We start from the raw sequence: 16,969 nt of genomic DNA, 5'->3' as shown, positions 1-16,969 counted from the left end.
AGAGTTGTGTGTCCCTGTTTCCTAGGTGGTGCTGAACTTTGTGTGTGAAGCCGACTACAAACTGGTGGCCAAGGCCATCCGGGACCGAGTGTTGGCCATAAAGAGGAAGCGGGAGAAGGTTCGACGTGCCCAGGAGGAGTTGAGAAAGAAGGAGGAGGAGAAGCAGCAGAACATCCTCAAACTTCTAGAGCAGCTGAGAGGTCCCCAGAGTTCCAACCCAACCTCTACCCCTGATGTCACCTCACCGGCCACCTCTCTACCCGCTAACTCCGACTCCGCTGACGTGACGTTCCACCCTGAACCGGAGGAACCGGAGGCTGATCAACATCACCCCTTCAACTTGAGTCACACGTGTTATTCTTCTGCCACATGTAAGCACTGAACCGCCCATCACGGTCATAACATGTCCCTAGTGACGTCAAAAGCAGTGGTGATGTCTCTGTCTTCCATTAATTCTAAGCCAGTTGGGTTAATGCCACCACTGTAGTTTCTAGTAGGCTCCAAACCCACCATATGTGAATTCAACATAACACAGCTGTCTCGCTCTGTGTCCTTCAGCTGACTGTGAGACAGACGGGTACCTCAGCCCTTCTGGTTTTATGGAGTCTGCAGATAGTTCTCAAAGGCCCTCAGGCGAATGCTCAATGGAGGATCCCAACAGCCCTCCCAGCACCCAGCCACAGATCTGCTTCCCTGGGGTAAGTACTAGCTCAATCTATTGTATATCAAGATATCATGTACCATTTAGCAGACGAAAAGCAGATCTCAAAATACTCACTTGGAGATTTGAACCCAGGGTCAGCTGCGTGAAAGGCAGTGACGACAACACTGAGCCGTTGCTCCGTTATGGAATAATACTTTTGGTGGTCTTCTCTCTTCAGATTATTGCTGTGAGTGTGAATACAGACCACCTGCTTTCTCCAGGGCTGCCCATTGACATCCCTTCTCCAGTGGACAGGTGAGATAACAGACTCCTGCAATGTACCCAACTCCATGTTGCCACGAGGCTTCCATCCATCCAATGCTTGGGTTACTTACTCTATTCCCAATGCTTTCTTGGTATGGAAAATGAACTGGCATTTGGGGTTTGAGTAGCAATCCCCCCCGCAGCTCCACTATCCCTCCAGACAACCTGTTATGGACCCTAGGTGCGTATAAGCAGAGAGGGGGGGGAGGTGGCTCCAGGTTTATGATCTGGCACAGCAATGCGATTGATATGAGCTGTAGTTCCATACTCAGGACCACCAACCACTTTCCAGGGACCCAGAAAAAGAGTTTCCACCTGCCCCGCCCTCCTCCTGCCATTGGCCCTGGGAGCTGCCAATAGCTCCCCACACTCTCTCTTGCTCCCTGCCTCTATTTCTCTCCCGATTGTCACTTATACTTCCCCCTCTCTCAAACTCTCTCTTTTCCCCTCCCTCTCTTTCCACCCTCACCGCACTGCCCCCTATTTCTACCCCTCCCCCCTTCTCTCTCCCCCCTTTCTCTCCTTCCCTTCTCTCCCCCCCTGAACCCCCCTCTCTCTTCCTCCCTCTCTCTCCCCCTCTCACCTCTCTTCCTCGTGTCACTTCCCCCCTCCCTAAGAATTGTACCTCTCTCCCCCCTCTCTCTACCCAACCCTATCCTCCTCCATTTGAGGGGGGGGGGATAGTCCTCCGGAATTGCCCCGCAGCAGAGGGGAGCTGGGGCCCCACAGCCGGATGGGGAAGTTGAGCCCGATTTCTGGACTGGCTGAACTTTCAGCATTGGCCGACCCTATACCTCTGTGGGGAGGGGTTGGCGAGAGAGGGCCCAGGAGAGCTGTGGCCCCATTGTAGAAGGAGGCCCTGGTGGCTTGACGCAGTTGTTGAGCCCCCACCTTTGGGCAAGTCCAGCTTCTAGCATCCGGCCAGACCCTGGAAACTTGTTCCCTCCACCCCCCCACCCCTGTCCATACACATCTCATTTGTGACGAACCCAGCAAAAAGGCAGGATACGAATTGTGGAGAAGGTCACCATGAGTTGTCACCGCAAATAGTCACCACCGCCTCTGAAACTTCCATGTATGAGACGTCCATAATGTCTAAATAGAAAGGGGTTGGTCGGGGTAACAGTGACCTTCTCTGAACCATTGCTACACTGTTTGTTATTAAAAACCCTTCCACTTGACCCAGTTTGGTAGCCAGGGAGACGTACTCAACCAAAAAGCTTCTGACGCTGATTAAAAGGCACACAACAGATGCAGAGGGATGCCATATTTCATAAATACAGTTCAACCCCCTTATAACGCTGTGCTTGGGGTCCAAAAAATCACACCGCGTTATAAGCGAAAATTGGGAGTCGCCCTTACATCGTGCTATAAGCGGATCCGCGTTGTAACGGGGTTGAGCTGTACCATTATTATGGAACTCGTAGCCTCGAGCTCCTGCTTATGATCGAAACTTTCGAATGCAGACTAAGAGAAGAGCTCGAACAAGAGGTCAATCTCCTGACGCTGGAGGGTGGGAAGGCTCAGGAGAAATGGGAGGAAGTCCTTCTTAACGGAAATGGTGGTAGATTCTGAGAATAGCCTCCCAGTGGAGGTGGTAGGGGGCTAATACAGCACGGGAATTCATACATACTTGGGGTAGATAAATCCTAAATATGAAAAAAAAAGTCAAATAGCAAATAGGGTCGGAGGTTTTACAGCTCATAGGAGAATGGGCAGAATGGGTTGGCCAAGTGGTCCTTCTCTGCCGTCAAAGTCTATGTTGATAGTCAATTCACAAGCTAAATTGGTGTGAAGTACCTTAATATGTTGACGCTAGGAAGGTAATGTCTCTTTTGGGGTCCTATTGTGGGTTTTGCTAAATGAAGCATTCATTAGTCAATCTCACTGCCCTGATTTATATCCATAGATGTCCTTCTACATGTTCTTCTACCAACCGCGAATGGACAGTCTGTAACTTCTCCCTTTTTCACTAAGGCGTGATTGTAATATGACGCTGTTGATTCCTTAACACTCCAGTTACGCTTCGGACGTGACCTCCGGTCAGAGCGATGGTTGCGAAGTGCCTTCAGCCGGGGAATGTGGGGCCAAGTCCCCCGCCAAGAAGACAGCTGGGAAGCTCCTCCGGCGTAAAGCAAGATCCAGGCTTCGTATTATCAATGTAAGAGTGTGTCCACCCACTGAGCCATGAGCCAAAGACAATGGAACATCAAAGGCATATCTTACGATGTTGCATGCCCTTCAATGACATATATATGGAGAACAGCAACCGTAACCTATTGGACAAATAAGATAGGAACGTACGAATGATTTAGTCACCAGTGGTTTTCAGAACATGATATGATGGTAGGGGCTTGCACAAACATACATGTAGATTGAGCAAGCGTGGTAACACAACATATCCCGTCATAAGTCAGAATATCACCGTTTCCAAAGGATTCAATATCACAACGGATCCTACCAAGAGGGAACGGTGAAGCCTTCCAAACAATATGTGACCAGCGATATTTATGATGCAGAGTGAGATGCCGACTTGATAAAAATCCCTTCCCTTCCTTGTGTTCGTTCAGATCTCGGATAAAAGTGACAGAGTGGTGGAGTGCCAGCTGCAGACCTACAACAATAAGATGGTCACCTTCAAGTTTGACCTGGATGGAGACAACCCTGAGGATATTGCAGCTGTCATGGTGAGTGGGTGCCATGGACAATATTGTCACATCCACAGCAAAGTGCGATCACAGGCCATGTGCTTCAGCCTTTTGGATGGAGATCTATAGATCCAGCATGGGTGCAGCTTCTCCTAATGATGTCATTGTAGACCGAGGAATGGGCTGTCCCAGTATTTCCCAGCAGTGTCACTGGGGTTGCTATGGTGTGATCTCTAAAACCAACAATATACAGTAGAAGTAGCACCATCTCCATCTCACACTCATCTTATACATTCTGTTCCTCTGTATAGCTCCGGTGGGATAACCCTAATTCTGCTTCCTTTTCTGGTCCTCCTCACCCTGCCTTTCAGCGCCTTCTCTGATTGTCCTCTTGTTGCCAGACGTCCTCTGCTCTTCATTGTAAAGTTCTGAAGAACTGTCTTGTAAATCAGCCCTCGTCATTGCTATAACTTTTTTTTGATGTGCTGTGGTGTACCTTTGTCAATGAGACACAAGCCCCGTTGGTGTCTTTGTACGAGAGCAGGGTTAAACATCTGGTCCTCGGTTTAGGGGGAAATGTTGGCTACCTAGTTGCTGGGCGCCGATTCTGCTTAGTAGTACTTCTACGTCCGCAGGGGTCTCTGGCCTCTCATACCTCGGGGATGCAGTTTGCCATGTAGGTTATAAGCTCTTCGGGTTCCTTTGATGTTTGAAGGGCTTATTCCCGATATATCTCGTATTATTTTGTTGCATCTGTGACTGCTATGTAAACAGATGGCGCTGTACAAGTAAAGATATGCGTACATACACGTGAAACTATACATTTTTATGACACGTACCATTACTGACCAGAGGTTTGCATCAAATTGCTTCAGGGTGTTGAGAACTCCTAACCCATTACTGGTCAAACCATCACAAGTCATGGACTAGATCAGAGGTTCCCAGCTCCAATCATCAAGGACCACTAGCAGTCCAGGTTTAAAGGCTATCATCTCATTGGCCCAGTTGGCCCAATCACTTTGACTGAACCACCGGTGCTCAAGCAGGGGGTATCCTTCAAACCTGGACTGTTAGTGGTCCTTGAGGTCTGGAGTTGGCAACCTCTGGCCCAGGTGTTGTGGCATGGCTGTGAGAGTGTACATTGTGTGGCCTAAAACCATCCTCCTTGTAACCTGCCCAGGTAAACAATGAGTTCATCCTACCATCTGAGAGAGAGAGCTTCACCAACAGGATCCGGGACATTATCCACAGGGTGGAGACTCTGTTAAAGAAAGATGCCAGTGGCGACAGAGAGGAGGATGGAGATGGGCCGGCCACCAGCCCATCCATGTCTTCTGTGCCTCCCAATCTGCAGGTATGACGTCGGACGTTCCAGTAGGGACATTGGTCCAAGGGAAGGGTAGATTTGTCACAGGTTGTGCTTATCAGTGAGACTTGACAGTTATAGTCCAGTGACACATGCTCCAGATTAGCTATCTCCGGGGCGCCGGTTGAATAACTCAACAGCTGAAGGTTTGATAACTAAAGACGGAAGTGATTCTCACGTAGTGGATAAGGTTAAAAAAAACCATTGAGGTCAACCGACATTCAAATCAGATGGTCATCCTTGCTCTGGACCTTGTTGGTGGTCCCTCCGGCAAAGAGGGTCAACGTATTCCAATGACCCTGTTGTCAATACCGTTCTGTGTTGACTTTCTTTCAGGCCGATCTTCAGCTTCAAGAGTTGTCCCGCTCGTTTTCTTCCTCTTCGCTCAGTGGTAGGTACGGAGGCAATCTGCCGGATGTTTCTTTAAGCTCTCAAAGTCCATTCTGGCAAATGATTTCCCACAGTAGCCGTATATGTTTGCACCGTAAAACCCTCATCCGATGACACGGCCAGCAGAGATACGGGTCTCCTGGAAGAGCAGGTGGAAGAATGCAGGGATCTCTGGGGCAAACATGAATGGCGTAGTGGTCAGCGCAGTGCTGCACGGCAGTATCGGGGGCTTGTACTGTACATGCATGAATACATACATAGATACATATGCATGCAGTACATGGTAGATGCATGAGAAACTCCTGCATATGCACACAATGAAACACACAGAGCAGGCTGACTCAGATACAGTCACACACTCATGCACACAGAGCAGCCTGACTCAGATACACACACACACACACACACACACATACACACACACACACACACACACACACACACACACACACACACACACACTGATACACACAGAGCAACCTGACTCAGATACACACACACACTAATACACACAGAGCAGCCTGACTCAGATACACACAGACACACACACACTGATACACACAGAGCAGACTGACTCAGATACAGTCACACACTGATGCACACAGAGCAGCCTGACTCAGATACACACACACACACACACACACACACTGATACACACAGAGCAACCTGACTCAGATACACACACACACACTAATACACACAGAGCAGCCTGACTCAGATACACACAGACACACACACACTGATACACACAGAGCAGACTGACTCAGATACAGTCACACACTGATGCACACAGAGCAGCCTGACTCAGATACACACACACACACACACACACACACTGATACACACAGAGCAACCTGACTCAGATACACACACACACACTAATACACACAGAGCAGCCTGACTCAGATACACACAGACACACACACACTGATACACACAGAGCAGACTGACTCAGATACAGTCACACACTGATGCACACAGAGCAGCCTGACTCAGATACACACACACACACACACACACACATACACACACACACACACACACTGATACACACAGAGCAACCTGACTCAGATACACACACACACACTAATACACACAGAGCAGCCTGACTCAGATACACACAGACACACACACACAATGAAACACACAGAGCAGGCTGACTCAGATACAGTCACACACTGATGCACACAGAGCAGCCTGACTCAGATACACACACACACACACACACACACATACACACACACACACACACTGATACACACAGAGCAACCTGACTCAGATACACACACACACTAATACACACAGAGCAGCCTGACTCAGATACACACAGACACACACACACTGATACACACAGAGCAGACTGACTCAGATACAGTCACACACTGATGCACACAGAGCAGCCTGACTCAGATACACACACACACACACACACACACACACACTGATACACACAGAGCAGTCTGACTCAGATACACACAGACACACACACACTGATACACACAGAGCAGGCTGACTCAGATACAGTCACACACTGATGCACACACATACACACTGATGCACACAGAGCAGCCTGACTCAGATACACACACACACACACACACACACACTGATACACACAGAGCAACCTGACTCAGATACAGACACACACTGATACACACACATACACACTGATACACACAGATCAGACTAACTCAGATACACACACACACAGAGCTGACTAACTCAGATACAGACACATACTGATACACACAGAGAAGCCTGACTCAGATACACACACACACACACTGATGCACACAGAGCAGACTGACTCAGATACACACACACACACACACACACACACTGATGCACACAGAGCAGCCTGACTCAGATACACACACACACACACACACACACACACTGACCACACACAGAGCAATCTGACTCAGATACAGACACACACTGATACACACACATACACACTGATACACACAGAGCAGACTAACTCAGATACACTCACACACACACTGATACACACAGAGCAGACTGACTCAGATACACACACACACACACTGATACACACAGAGCAGACTGACTCAGATACACACTGATACACACACATACACACTGATACACACAGGGCAGACTGACTCAGATACACACACCCACACACACTGATAAACACAGAGCAGACTGACTCAGATACACACACACACACACACACACTGATACACACATCGCAGACTGACTCAGATACACACACCCACACACACTGATAAACACAGAGCAGACTGACTCAGATACACACACCCACACACACTGATAAACACAGAGCAGACTGACTCAGATACACACACCCACACACACTGATAAACACAGAGCAGACTGACTCAGATACACACACACACACACACTGATACACACAAACACACACACACTGATACACACAAACACACACACACACACACACTGATACACACAGATACACACTGAGCAGCCTGACTCAGACACACACACACATACTGATACACACACACACACACACACACACTGCCAGCCATGGGAGATTTGGCCAGTTGACCTGTCTTTCTGGGAGTCTAGTCTGGGAAGGCCAGTCTGATCCACCAGGGATTTCCAAGGTACCCAGTAAGCCAGCCTGAGCCATTCCCAGTCATTCCCAGTCATTCCCAGTAAGCCAGTCTGAGCCATTCCCAGTCATTCCCAGTAATCCAGTCTGAGCCATTCCCAGTCATTCCCAGTAAACCAGTCTGAGCCATTCCCAGTCATTCCCAGTAATCCAGTCTGAGCCATTCCCAGTAATTCCCAGTAAGCCAGTCTGAGCCATTCCCAGTCATTCCCAGTAATCCAGTCTGAGCCATTCCCAGTAATTCCCAGTAAGCCAGTCTGAGCCATTCCCAGTCATTCCCAGTAATCCAGTCTGAGCCATTCCCAGTAATTCCCAGTAATCCAGTCTGAGCCATTCCCAGTCATTCCCAGTAATCCAGTCTGAGCCATTCCCAGTCATTCCCAGTAATCCAGTCTGAGCCATTCCCAGTAATTCCCAGTAATCCAGTCTGAGCCATTCCCAGTCATTCCCAGTAAGCCAGTCTGAGCCATTCCCAGTCATTCCCAATAATCCAGTCTGAGCCATTCCCAGTCATTCCCAGTCATTCCCAGTAAGCCAGTCTGAGCCATTACCAGTAATTCCCAGTAAGCCAGTCTGAGCCATTTCCAGTCATTCCCAGTAAGCCAGTGTGAACCATTCCCAGTAATTCCCAATAATCCAGTCTGAGCCATTCCCAGTCATTCCCAGTAAGCCAGTCTGAGCCATTCCCAGTCATTTCCAGTAATCCAGTCTGAGCCATTCCCAGTCATTCCCAGTAATCCAGTCTGAGCCATTCCCAGTCATTCCCAGTAAGACAGTCTGAGCCATTCCCAGTCATTCCCAGTAAGCCAGTCTGAACCATTCCCAGTCATTCCAAGTAATCCAGTCTGAGCCATTCCCAGTAATTCCCAGTAAGCCAGTCTGAGCCATTCCCAGTCATTTCCAGTAAGCCAGTCTGAGCCATTCCCAGTAATTCCCAGTAGTCCAGTCTGAGCCATTCCCAGTCATTCCCAGTAAGCCAGTCTGAGCCATTCCCAGTAATTCCCAGTAATCCAGTCTGAGCCATTCCCAGTCATTCCAAGTAATCCAGTCTGAGCCATTCCCAGTAATTCCCAGTAAGCCAGTCTGAGCCATTCCCAGTAATTCCCAGTAAGCCAGTCTGAGCCATTCCCAGTAATTCCCAGTAGTCCAGTCTGAGCCATTCCCAGTCATTCCCAGTAAGCCAGTCTGAGCCATTCCCAGTAATTCCCAGTAATCCAGTCTGAGCCATTCCCAGTAATTCAGTCTGAGCCATTCTCAGTAATTCCCAGTAATCCAGTCGGAGCCATTCCCAGTAATTCCCAGTAATCCAGTCTGAGCCATTCCCAGTCATTCCCAGTAATCCAGTCTGAGCCATTCCCAGTCATTCCCAGTAATTCCCAGTAAGCCAGTCTGAGCCATTCCCAGTCATTCCCAGTAATCCAGTTTGAGCCATTCCCAGTCATTCCCAGTAATCCAGTCTGAACCATTCCCAGTCATTCCCAGTAATTCCCAGTAAACCAGTCTGAGCCATTCCCAGTAATTCCCAGTAAGCCAGTCTGAGCCATTCCCAGTCATTCCCAGTAAGCCAGTCTGAACCATTCCCAGTCATTCTGAGTAATCCAGTCTGAGCCATTCCCAGTCATTCCCAGTAAGCCAGTCTGAGCCATTCCCAGTCATTCCCAGTAAGCCAGTCTGAGCCATTCCCAGTCATTCCCAGTAATCCAGTCTGAGCCATTCCCAGTAATTCCCATTAAGCCAGTCTGAGCCATTCCCAGTAATTCCCAGTAAGCCAGTCTGAGCCATTCCCAGTCATTCCCAGTAAGCCAGTGTGAACCATTCCCAGTCATTCCAAGTAATCCAATCTGAGCCATTCCCAGTCATTCCCAGTAAGCCAGTCTGAGCCATTCCCAGTCATTCCCAGTAAGCCAGTCTGAGCCATTCCCAGTAATTCCCAGTAAGCCAGTCTGAGCCATTCCCAGTCATTCCCAGTAAGCCAGTCTGAGCCATTCCCAGTAATTCCCAGTAAGCCAGTCTGAGCCATTCCCAGTCATTCCCAGTAATCCAGTCCGAGCCATTCCCAGTCATTCCCAGTAAGCCAGTCTGAGCCATTCCCAGTAATTCCCAGTCATTCCCAGTCATTCCCAGTAATCCAGTCCGAGCCATTCCCAGTCATTCCCAGTAAGCCAGTCCGAACCATTCCCAGTAATTCCCAGTAAGCCAGTCCGAAGCATTCCCAGTAATTCACAGTAAGCCAGTCTAAGCCATTCCCAGTCATTCCCAGTAATCCAGTCTGAGCCATTCCCAGTCATTCCAAGTAAGACAGTCTGAGCCATTCCCAGTCATTCCCAGTAAGCCAGTCTGAGCCATTCCCAGTAATTCCCAGTAAGACAGTCTAAGCCATTCCCAGTAACTCCCAGTAAGCCAGTCTGAGTCATTCCCAGTCATTCCCAGTAATCCAGTCCGAACCATTCCCAGTAATTCCCAGTAAGCCAGTCTGAGCCATTCCCAGTCATTCCCAGTAAGACAGTCTGAGCCATTCCCAGTAAGCCAGTCTGAGCCATTCCCAGTAATTCCCAGTAAGCCAGTCCAAGCCATTCCCAGTAAGCCAGTCCGAGCCATTCCCAGTAAGCCAGTCTGAGCCATTACCAGTCATTCCCAGTAAGCCAGTCCGAGCCATTCCCAGTAATTCCCAGTAAGCCAGTCTGAGCCATTACCAGTCATTCCCAGTAATCCAGTCTGAGCCATTCCCAGTAAGCCAGTCAAAGCCATTCTCAGTAAGCCAGTCCGAGCCATTCCCAGTAAGCCAGTCCAAGCCATTCCCAGTAATTCCCAGTAAGCCAGTCCGAGCCATTCCCAGTAAGCCAGTCCGAGCCATTCCCAGTAAGCCAGTCCAAGCCATTCCCCGTAAGCCAGTCCAAGCCATTCCCAGTAAGCCAGTCTGAGCCATTCCCAGTAAGCCAGTTTGTGCCATTCCCAGTAAGCCAGTCCGAGCCATTCCCAGTAAGCAAGTCCGAGCCATTCCCAGTAAGCTAGTCCGAGCCATTCCCAGTAAGCCAGTCCGAGCCATTCCCAGTAAGCCAGTCCAAGCCATTCCCAGTAAGCCAGTCTAAGCCATTCCCAGTAAGCCAGTCAGAGCCATTCCCAGTAAGCCAGTCCAAGCCATTCCCAGTAAGCCAGTCCGAGCCATTCCCAGTAAGCCAGTCCAAGCCATTCCCAGTAATCCAGTCTAAGCCATTCCCAGTAAGCCAGTCCGAGCCATTCCCAGTAAGCCAGTCCAAGCCATTCCCAGTAAGTCAGTCTAAGCCATTCCCAGTAAGTCAGTCCGAGCCATTCCCAGTAAACCAGTCTAAGCCATTCCCAGTAAGCCAGTCCAAGCCATTCCCAGTAAGCCAGTCCAAGCCATTCCCAGTAAGCCAGTGTATGCCTTTCCTAGTAAGCCAGTCCGAGCCATTCCCAGTAAGCCAGTCCGAGCCATTCCCAGTAAGCCAGTCCGAGCCATTCCCAGTAAGCCAGTCCGAGCCAACCTATAAACTCCAGGAAACCTTTCTCCGCTATGGAATGTATCCGCCCGAGCTATTAGACACCTTGGCAGAGAGAGGCAAACTTTGTCGTCAAACTTCAAATCTGCTGGGAAACCGGCATTCTACTTTTTTGAGAATTTATCTAAGTTTGAAAAAAGTCGGCTCTATATTTAAAAAAAAAAACAACAAAGATTACAGTAAGCAAACTTTAGTCTTAGTGAAAGCATTATTAAATAAATATAATAATAATAATTATTATTATAAAGCAAAAATGTGCTTAAATATGCGCAAATCGGGCTAAGTAAAATGGAAAATTCGTTTAAATCGGTGTTTAGGTGGGTAAAAAAAAAAAAGTGACGGTTACCCTTCACCGTACAATCTACCGCAAAATAAAAATATCACTTGTGAGCACGTCGGAGACAGGTCTGCAGCCCTGCTTCTCACCATAACTTACGGAATGTGGGGTTGAGACCTATTCCAACGTCACGTTCAAAAGCCGGTATAACCTGCCTCACAGTGAGAAGGTTCAAAAGGTCAAAAGAGCTGCCTGTGAGTGGGTTGGCTGGCTCTGCACTTTATCCCGGGCTGTGCTGAAAAAGCTGTGTGACACGGCTGGCAGAAGGTTGTAGAGAACCCATGTTACAATGGACAAGAAGAAAAAGGTGACTCTGTGTGTGTGTGTGCTCAATTGCATGTCATTACCCAGAACCCTTTGCTGCAGCGGAAGCACTGTATGTCAAGAGATAAAGGGGGAAGGGCAGGGTGGCGAAAACCCAGCGAAATAGAGACTTAGGAGGTATTGTGCACTGTGACGCGGTTTTTGAATAACCAAAAGTTCGCACAAACTTTCGCGAGTTGGGGGAGAACTCGTACACCCGTCGCAAATTCATTATAATGAGGCGTTGGCCGTCTTTGGGTTGTATGTTCCAGTTGGAACGCTCCGTACACGTCATTTTTTTCGTCTTGCGTTTCTCTTCCAGATCTGACATGTACGAGTCCCAGCAAAGGAATGAACTCCCCGGGTCAGCACTACCAGAGCAGTCCCGTGTTGGACAATGAGGTCTTTGGGAACGCTGGACCTCTCCCCATGTCACCGGACCTTGGCTCCAAACTCTACCTACCAGCCATGTCCATAGGTACTAGACATCTACATAGACATACATTAGCAATAATGTAGCCAAGTTTAGGGCTGTTGTTTCAGAGTTGACAGGTCAGTCCTTCCTAGGGGCAAAGTGTACTAATGGCAGTGACATGGTTAAGGGGTCAGACCTTCCTAGGGGCAAAGTGTACTAATGGCAGTGACATGGTTAAGGGGTCAGACCTTCCTAGGGGCAAAGTGTACTAATGGCAGTGACATGGTTAAGGGGTCAGTCCTTCCTAGGGGCAAAGTGTACAAATGGAAGTGACATGGTTAAGGGGTCAGTCTCTCCTAGGAGCAAAGTGTACTAATGGCAGTGACATGGTTAAGGGGTCAGTCCTTCCTAGGGGAAAGTGTACTAATGGCAGTGACATGGTTAAGGGGTCAGCCCCTTCTTTGGTGCAAAGTGTACTAATTGCAGTGACATGGTTAAGGGGTCAGTCTCTCCTAGGAGCAAAGTGTACTAATGGCAGTGACATGGTTAAGGGATCAGTCTTTCCTAGGGGCAATGTGTACTAATGGCAGTGACATGGTTAAGGGATCAGTTCCTCCTAGGGGCAAAGTGTACTAATGGCAGTGACATGTTTATGGGGACAGTCTCTTCTCTAGGGGCAAAGTGTACTAATGGCAGTGACATGGTTAAGGGGTCAGTCCCTCCTAGGGGCAAAGTGTAGTAATGGCAGTGACATGGTTAAGGGATCAGTCCCTCCTAGGGGCAAAGTGTAGTAATGGCAGTGACATGGTTAAGGGATCAGTCCCTCCTAGGGGCAAAGTGTAGTAATGGCAGTGACATGGTTAAGGGGTCAGTCACTCCTAGGGGCAAAGTGTACTAATGGGGGTTCCTTACAATGTATCTGATCCCCGACTCTCTCTAACAGCGCGTCTGAGATCAGATGCATTGTAAATCCTTCTGTATTTGGTACCATTTTTTAATGACCTGATAATTGCAGGGAACCCTACAAGGATGCCCAGGGAACCCCTGTGGCAAAACACTGCATTAAGGAGACATTATTGCCACCGCAGTGTTGTAGTACTTTTATTATCAGTGGATATTGAGCTGCTATAAAAGTCCTGATCCTGGCATGTGAGAACAGAAGTCACAGCGCTAGTCTCACGGTCACAGCTTCCAGTTTTTAGTGACACTTAATAATAATAATACATAATTAATAATACAGCTCAACCCCCTTATAACGCTTTGCTTGGGGTCCAAAGAATCACACCGCGCTATAAGCGGATCGCGTTAGTAATAATGTACCATTGTGTGCGTTGTACAACAAAGTATTTAAGACGCCAATAACCGTGTTTGCAAAGTATCAATAAATACGATAAATTGGGAGCCACGCGTGCACCGCGCTATAAGCGGATCCGCGTTGTAGCGGATCGCGCTATAACGGGGTTGAGCTGTAATAATAACTATATTTCATATAGCGCTTCTCTCCCAGTTGGACTCGGCGCGCGTCGCAATTACAGCATCACGTGCGGTACCCAGCACATAAGATTGTTACTCCCACAGTCCCTGCCCTGTTGAGCTTACAATCTATGCCTGAGGCACAGGGAGATAAAGTGACTTGCCCTAGGTCACATGGAGGTGACACGGGGAATTGAACCAGGCTCCCCTGCTTCACCACTCATTGTTTACAGTCGGTAGCTTTACTCCCTGGCTCCTTCACTTGGGCGACAAATGCTGCAGGTGTCCCGGAGAGAAAGAGAGCGGCCAGGTGCCAACCGCTTTGATCAAGCGAGCTTCCGCTGCCATCACTCAAGAAGCTGGGTGACCCAGCCAATGTGGTCTGGGGCGTGTGCCAGGTCTCTGTGCCAGCCTCGCTGGTCCCATGATCGGCAGGTAGGGGACGCCCTGTACACACCGTGTCCTTAGCTTCAGGTGACGCTGCCTTCTTCATTGGAGAGGCACGTGGAGACCCAGCTCTGTTTGTCTTATTACCTAATCGCGTGGCTGTGGGGGGGGTGGGTGGGAAGACACGGATGTTACTGAACGATTCAGGATGTGACTTTGCCAGTTGTGCGATCTTTGTGGCTTCATTTGGGATGCAGCAGGGCCCCCTGCTTTTCGGCGTTCCGCTCATACAGCGGTACCGAGAAGGGGGGCCGCCATGTCTGCGCAATGCGCAGGACGGGGGCTGCCGAGGTCGCGCATGCGCAGAAGGGGGGATTGCAGGTCTGCGCATGCGAAGATGCCGAAAATCACCCCCCCCCGTCCCCGCCCGAAAAGCTTATATTCTAACACTGGCGTCTGAGGCATGTGGTCGCCAGGAGAGTTGGGACGGGGATGCCAACCGGAGTCACCCACTTCAAAGACTTGCTTTCAGTGCTTAGCATTATGTAGGATTTCTCTTCCCCCTCCGTGCCCCGGCTGCATCCTGTTTTGTGTCGGCTCTCACGTCCAGCGCCCTGCACACACCGGTCTCCGTTACCCTGCTGCTCTCTCCTCGCCTAAAACCTTTCTCCCGCTCTGCTCCCCACCTGTGGGTCTCCCTCCCTCTCCGTATACACCCCGGCACCATCTCTCCCCACCTTCCAAACCAACACTCGCGACCTTCTGCATGAAGCATCTCAGTAGCCTGGGACGTATGACCACTTCTGCCCACACCCACCATCAAGGCCAGGCACTGCCACCCACTGCACTTACTCCTTTCCCCTGCTGTCTCTGCAAGTCTTGCCAACTTCCCCACTTAGATTGTAAGCTCTGTGGTCCAGGAATTTCCTTTTCCCATCATGTGGGTGTATTTGCGATGTTGTTTTTGTACGATAGCACCCTGTTACAGATTGCCCCCGAGTCCTTTGTACTGCCCATGGGATGAATAGTTCTTTTGAAAGCTGCTTGTATTGTCCCCGAATATATTTGTATATAGTTATCATATCCCCTCTTAGACGCCTCTTTTCTAATGTAAATACATCTAATTTAGCTAGCCTCTCCTCATAAGTTAGATTGTCCATCCCCTTTATTAATTTGGTGGCTCTTCTCTGCACTCTCTCTAGTTCCAGAATGTCTTTTCTAAGGAGTGGTGCCCAAAATTGTAGTCCATATTCAAGGTGTGGTCTTACTAATGCTTTGTAAAGGGGCATAATTATGTTTACTTCCCTTCCATCCATTGCCCGTTTGATGCAAGATAAGATCTTGTTTGCCTTTGCAGCTACTGCCTGACTTTGGGCTCTATTGCTAAGCCTGCTGTCTACCAGCACTCCTAAATCCTTCTCCATCAAGGATTCCCCCAATTTATCCCAATTTAATGTGTAAGTCGCCTGTTTATTCTTGCCTCCCAAATGCATAACCTTACATTTATCTGTATTAAACCTCATCTGCCATTTACCTGCCCACGTTTCCAGTCTCTCCAAGTCCTTCTGAAGAGAAATTACATCCTGCTCTGATTCAACTACCTTAAACAATTTAGTGTCATCAGCAAAGATGATATTCTGTATTCTAATATGAACGTTTTTGGAGCGATCCAGTGGGGTTACATTGCAGATGGTAACGCAACTCCTGATGCCTCCATCCCTTTGATGTATTACGACCATGTACGGTTCTCCCTTGCGGTAGACACTAATTATAGTCAATCTCATGGATGTGTTCTTATATTGAGTTTTCTGTCTCCCCAGAGCTGCATGATGGGGGGACCTTGTTGTCTTGAAGTCCTACATTGCAGGGATCTGCCAGTTGAGAAATCTTGTCGTTGTAACCTGCTTCTGTTTCTTGCGTAGGTTCACCGGTGGCAGCCAGCAGAACTTGGCCGTCTTTCGAGAACGCGCCCAGCCCGGCCGTACCGTTCCCAACAAGCTATTCCATGCCAACCTCCCAGACCTTCCCGCCGGCGGCTTTCAGCTCCCTGCAGGCTGGCAACTACCTGTCCTCCCTGCCCCAGCACATGATGCCCCCGTCTTCAGCAGGGGCGATGGCCTCCCAGAACCCTCTGTTTCCCAGTCTGATGAGGCCTGCCGTCAACCACCCGAATCCCTTGCAGCACATGCTAAGCAGCGGGATGGTGCCGCAGACTATGAGCAATGCGGTGTCGGCCCTGGCGTCGAGTTCCCCAACAGCCACCCAGTGGTCGGCCACCACGCCCATGTTCTCCTTGGCCAACGTCTTATCCCTGGCTATGAGCATGGCACAGACCTTGTTGCCGCCAGCTTCTCCAGTTACCACCCTGCCTCAAGGAATGTCAACGGGGGGACCACTCTACCCCCAGCTGATGTCAGGACACGTTCAACCTCCGCTGATGTACCCAACACATTACTCCCCACCTCCGAGTCCAGTGAAGGTTGCCCAGGGCCAGTGCCCTTACATGTACCCGGACCCCACCCACACCAGTGGAATGTTTCTC

General features: G+C 49.3%; 1 protein-coding gene across 1 annotated transcript in view; it reads left to right on the top strand.

Moving 5' to 3' along the window:
• The window catches only part of WNK4 (WNK lysine deficient protein kinase 4), a 131,778-nt gene that overhangs the window by 95,286 nt on the left and 19,523 nt on the right, over window positions 1-16,969 (top strand). The window contains exons 7-15 of the mRNA XM_075580156.1: window positions 26-371; window positions 559-698; window positions 882-958; window positions 2,987-3,128; window positions 3,538-3,654; window positions 4,796-4,969; window positions 5,318-5,372; window positions 12,475-12,630; window positions 16,350-16,969. The exon at window positions 16,350-16,969 is cut by the window's right edge and continues 258 nt beyond it. Of these exons, the coding sequence (XP_075436271.1) occupies window positions 26-371; window positions 559-698; window positions 882-958; window positions 2,987-3,128; window positions 3,538-3,654; window positions 4,796-4,969; window positions 5,318-5,372; window positions 12,475-12,630; window positions 16,350-16,969 (1,827 nt within the window). The remainder of the gene's footprint in view (window positions 1-25; window positions 372-558; window positions 699-881; window positions 959-2,986; window positions 3,129-3,537; window positions 3,655-4,795; window positions 4,970-5,317; window positions 5,373-12,474; window positions 12,631-16,349) is intronic.

This window comes from Ascaphus truei, chromosome 23 (assembly GCF_040206685.1).
Source record: "Ascaphus truei isolate aAscTru1 chromosome 23, aAscTru1.hap1, whole genome shotgun sequence".
Classification (NCBI taxonomy): Eukaryota; Metazoa; Chordata; class Amphibia; order Anura; family Ascaphidae; genus Ascaphus; species Ascaphus truei.
Note: the sequence above shows the minus strand (reverse complement) of the source record. Positions and strands in the feature narration are given on the sequence as shown.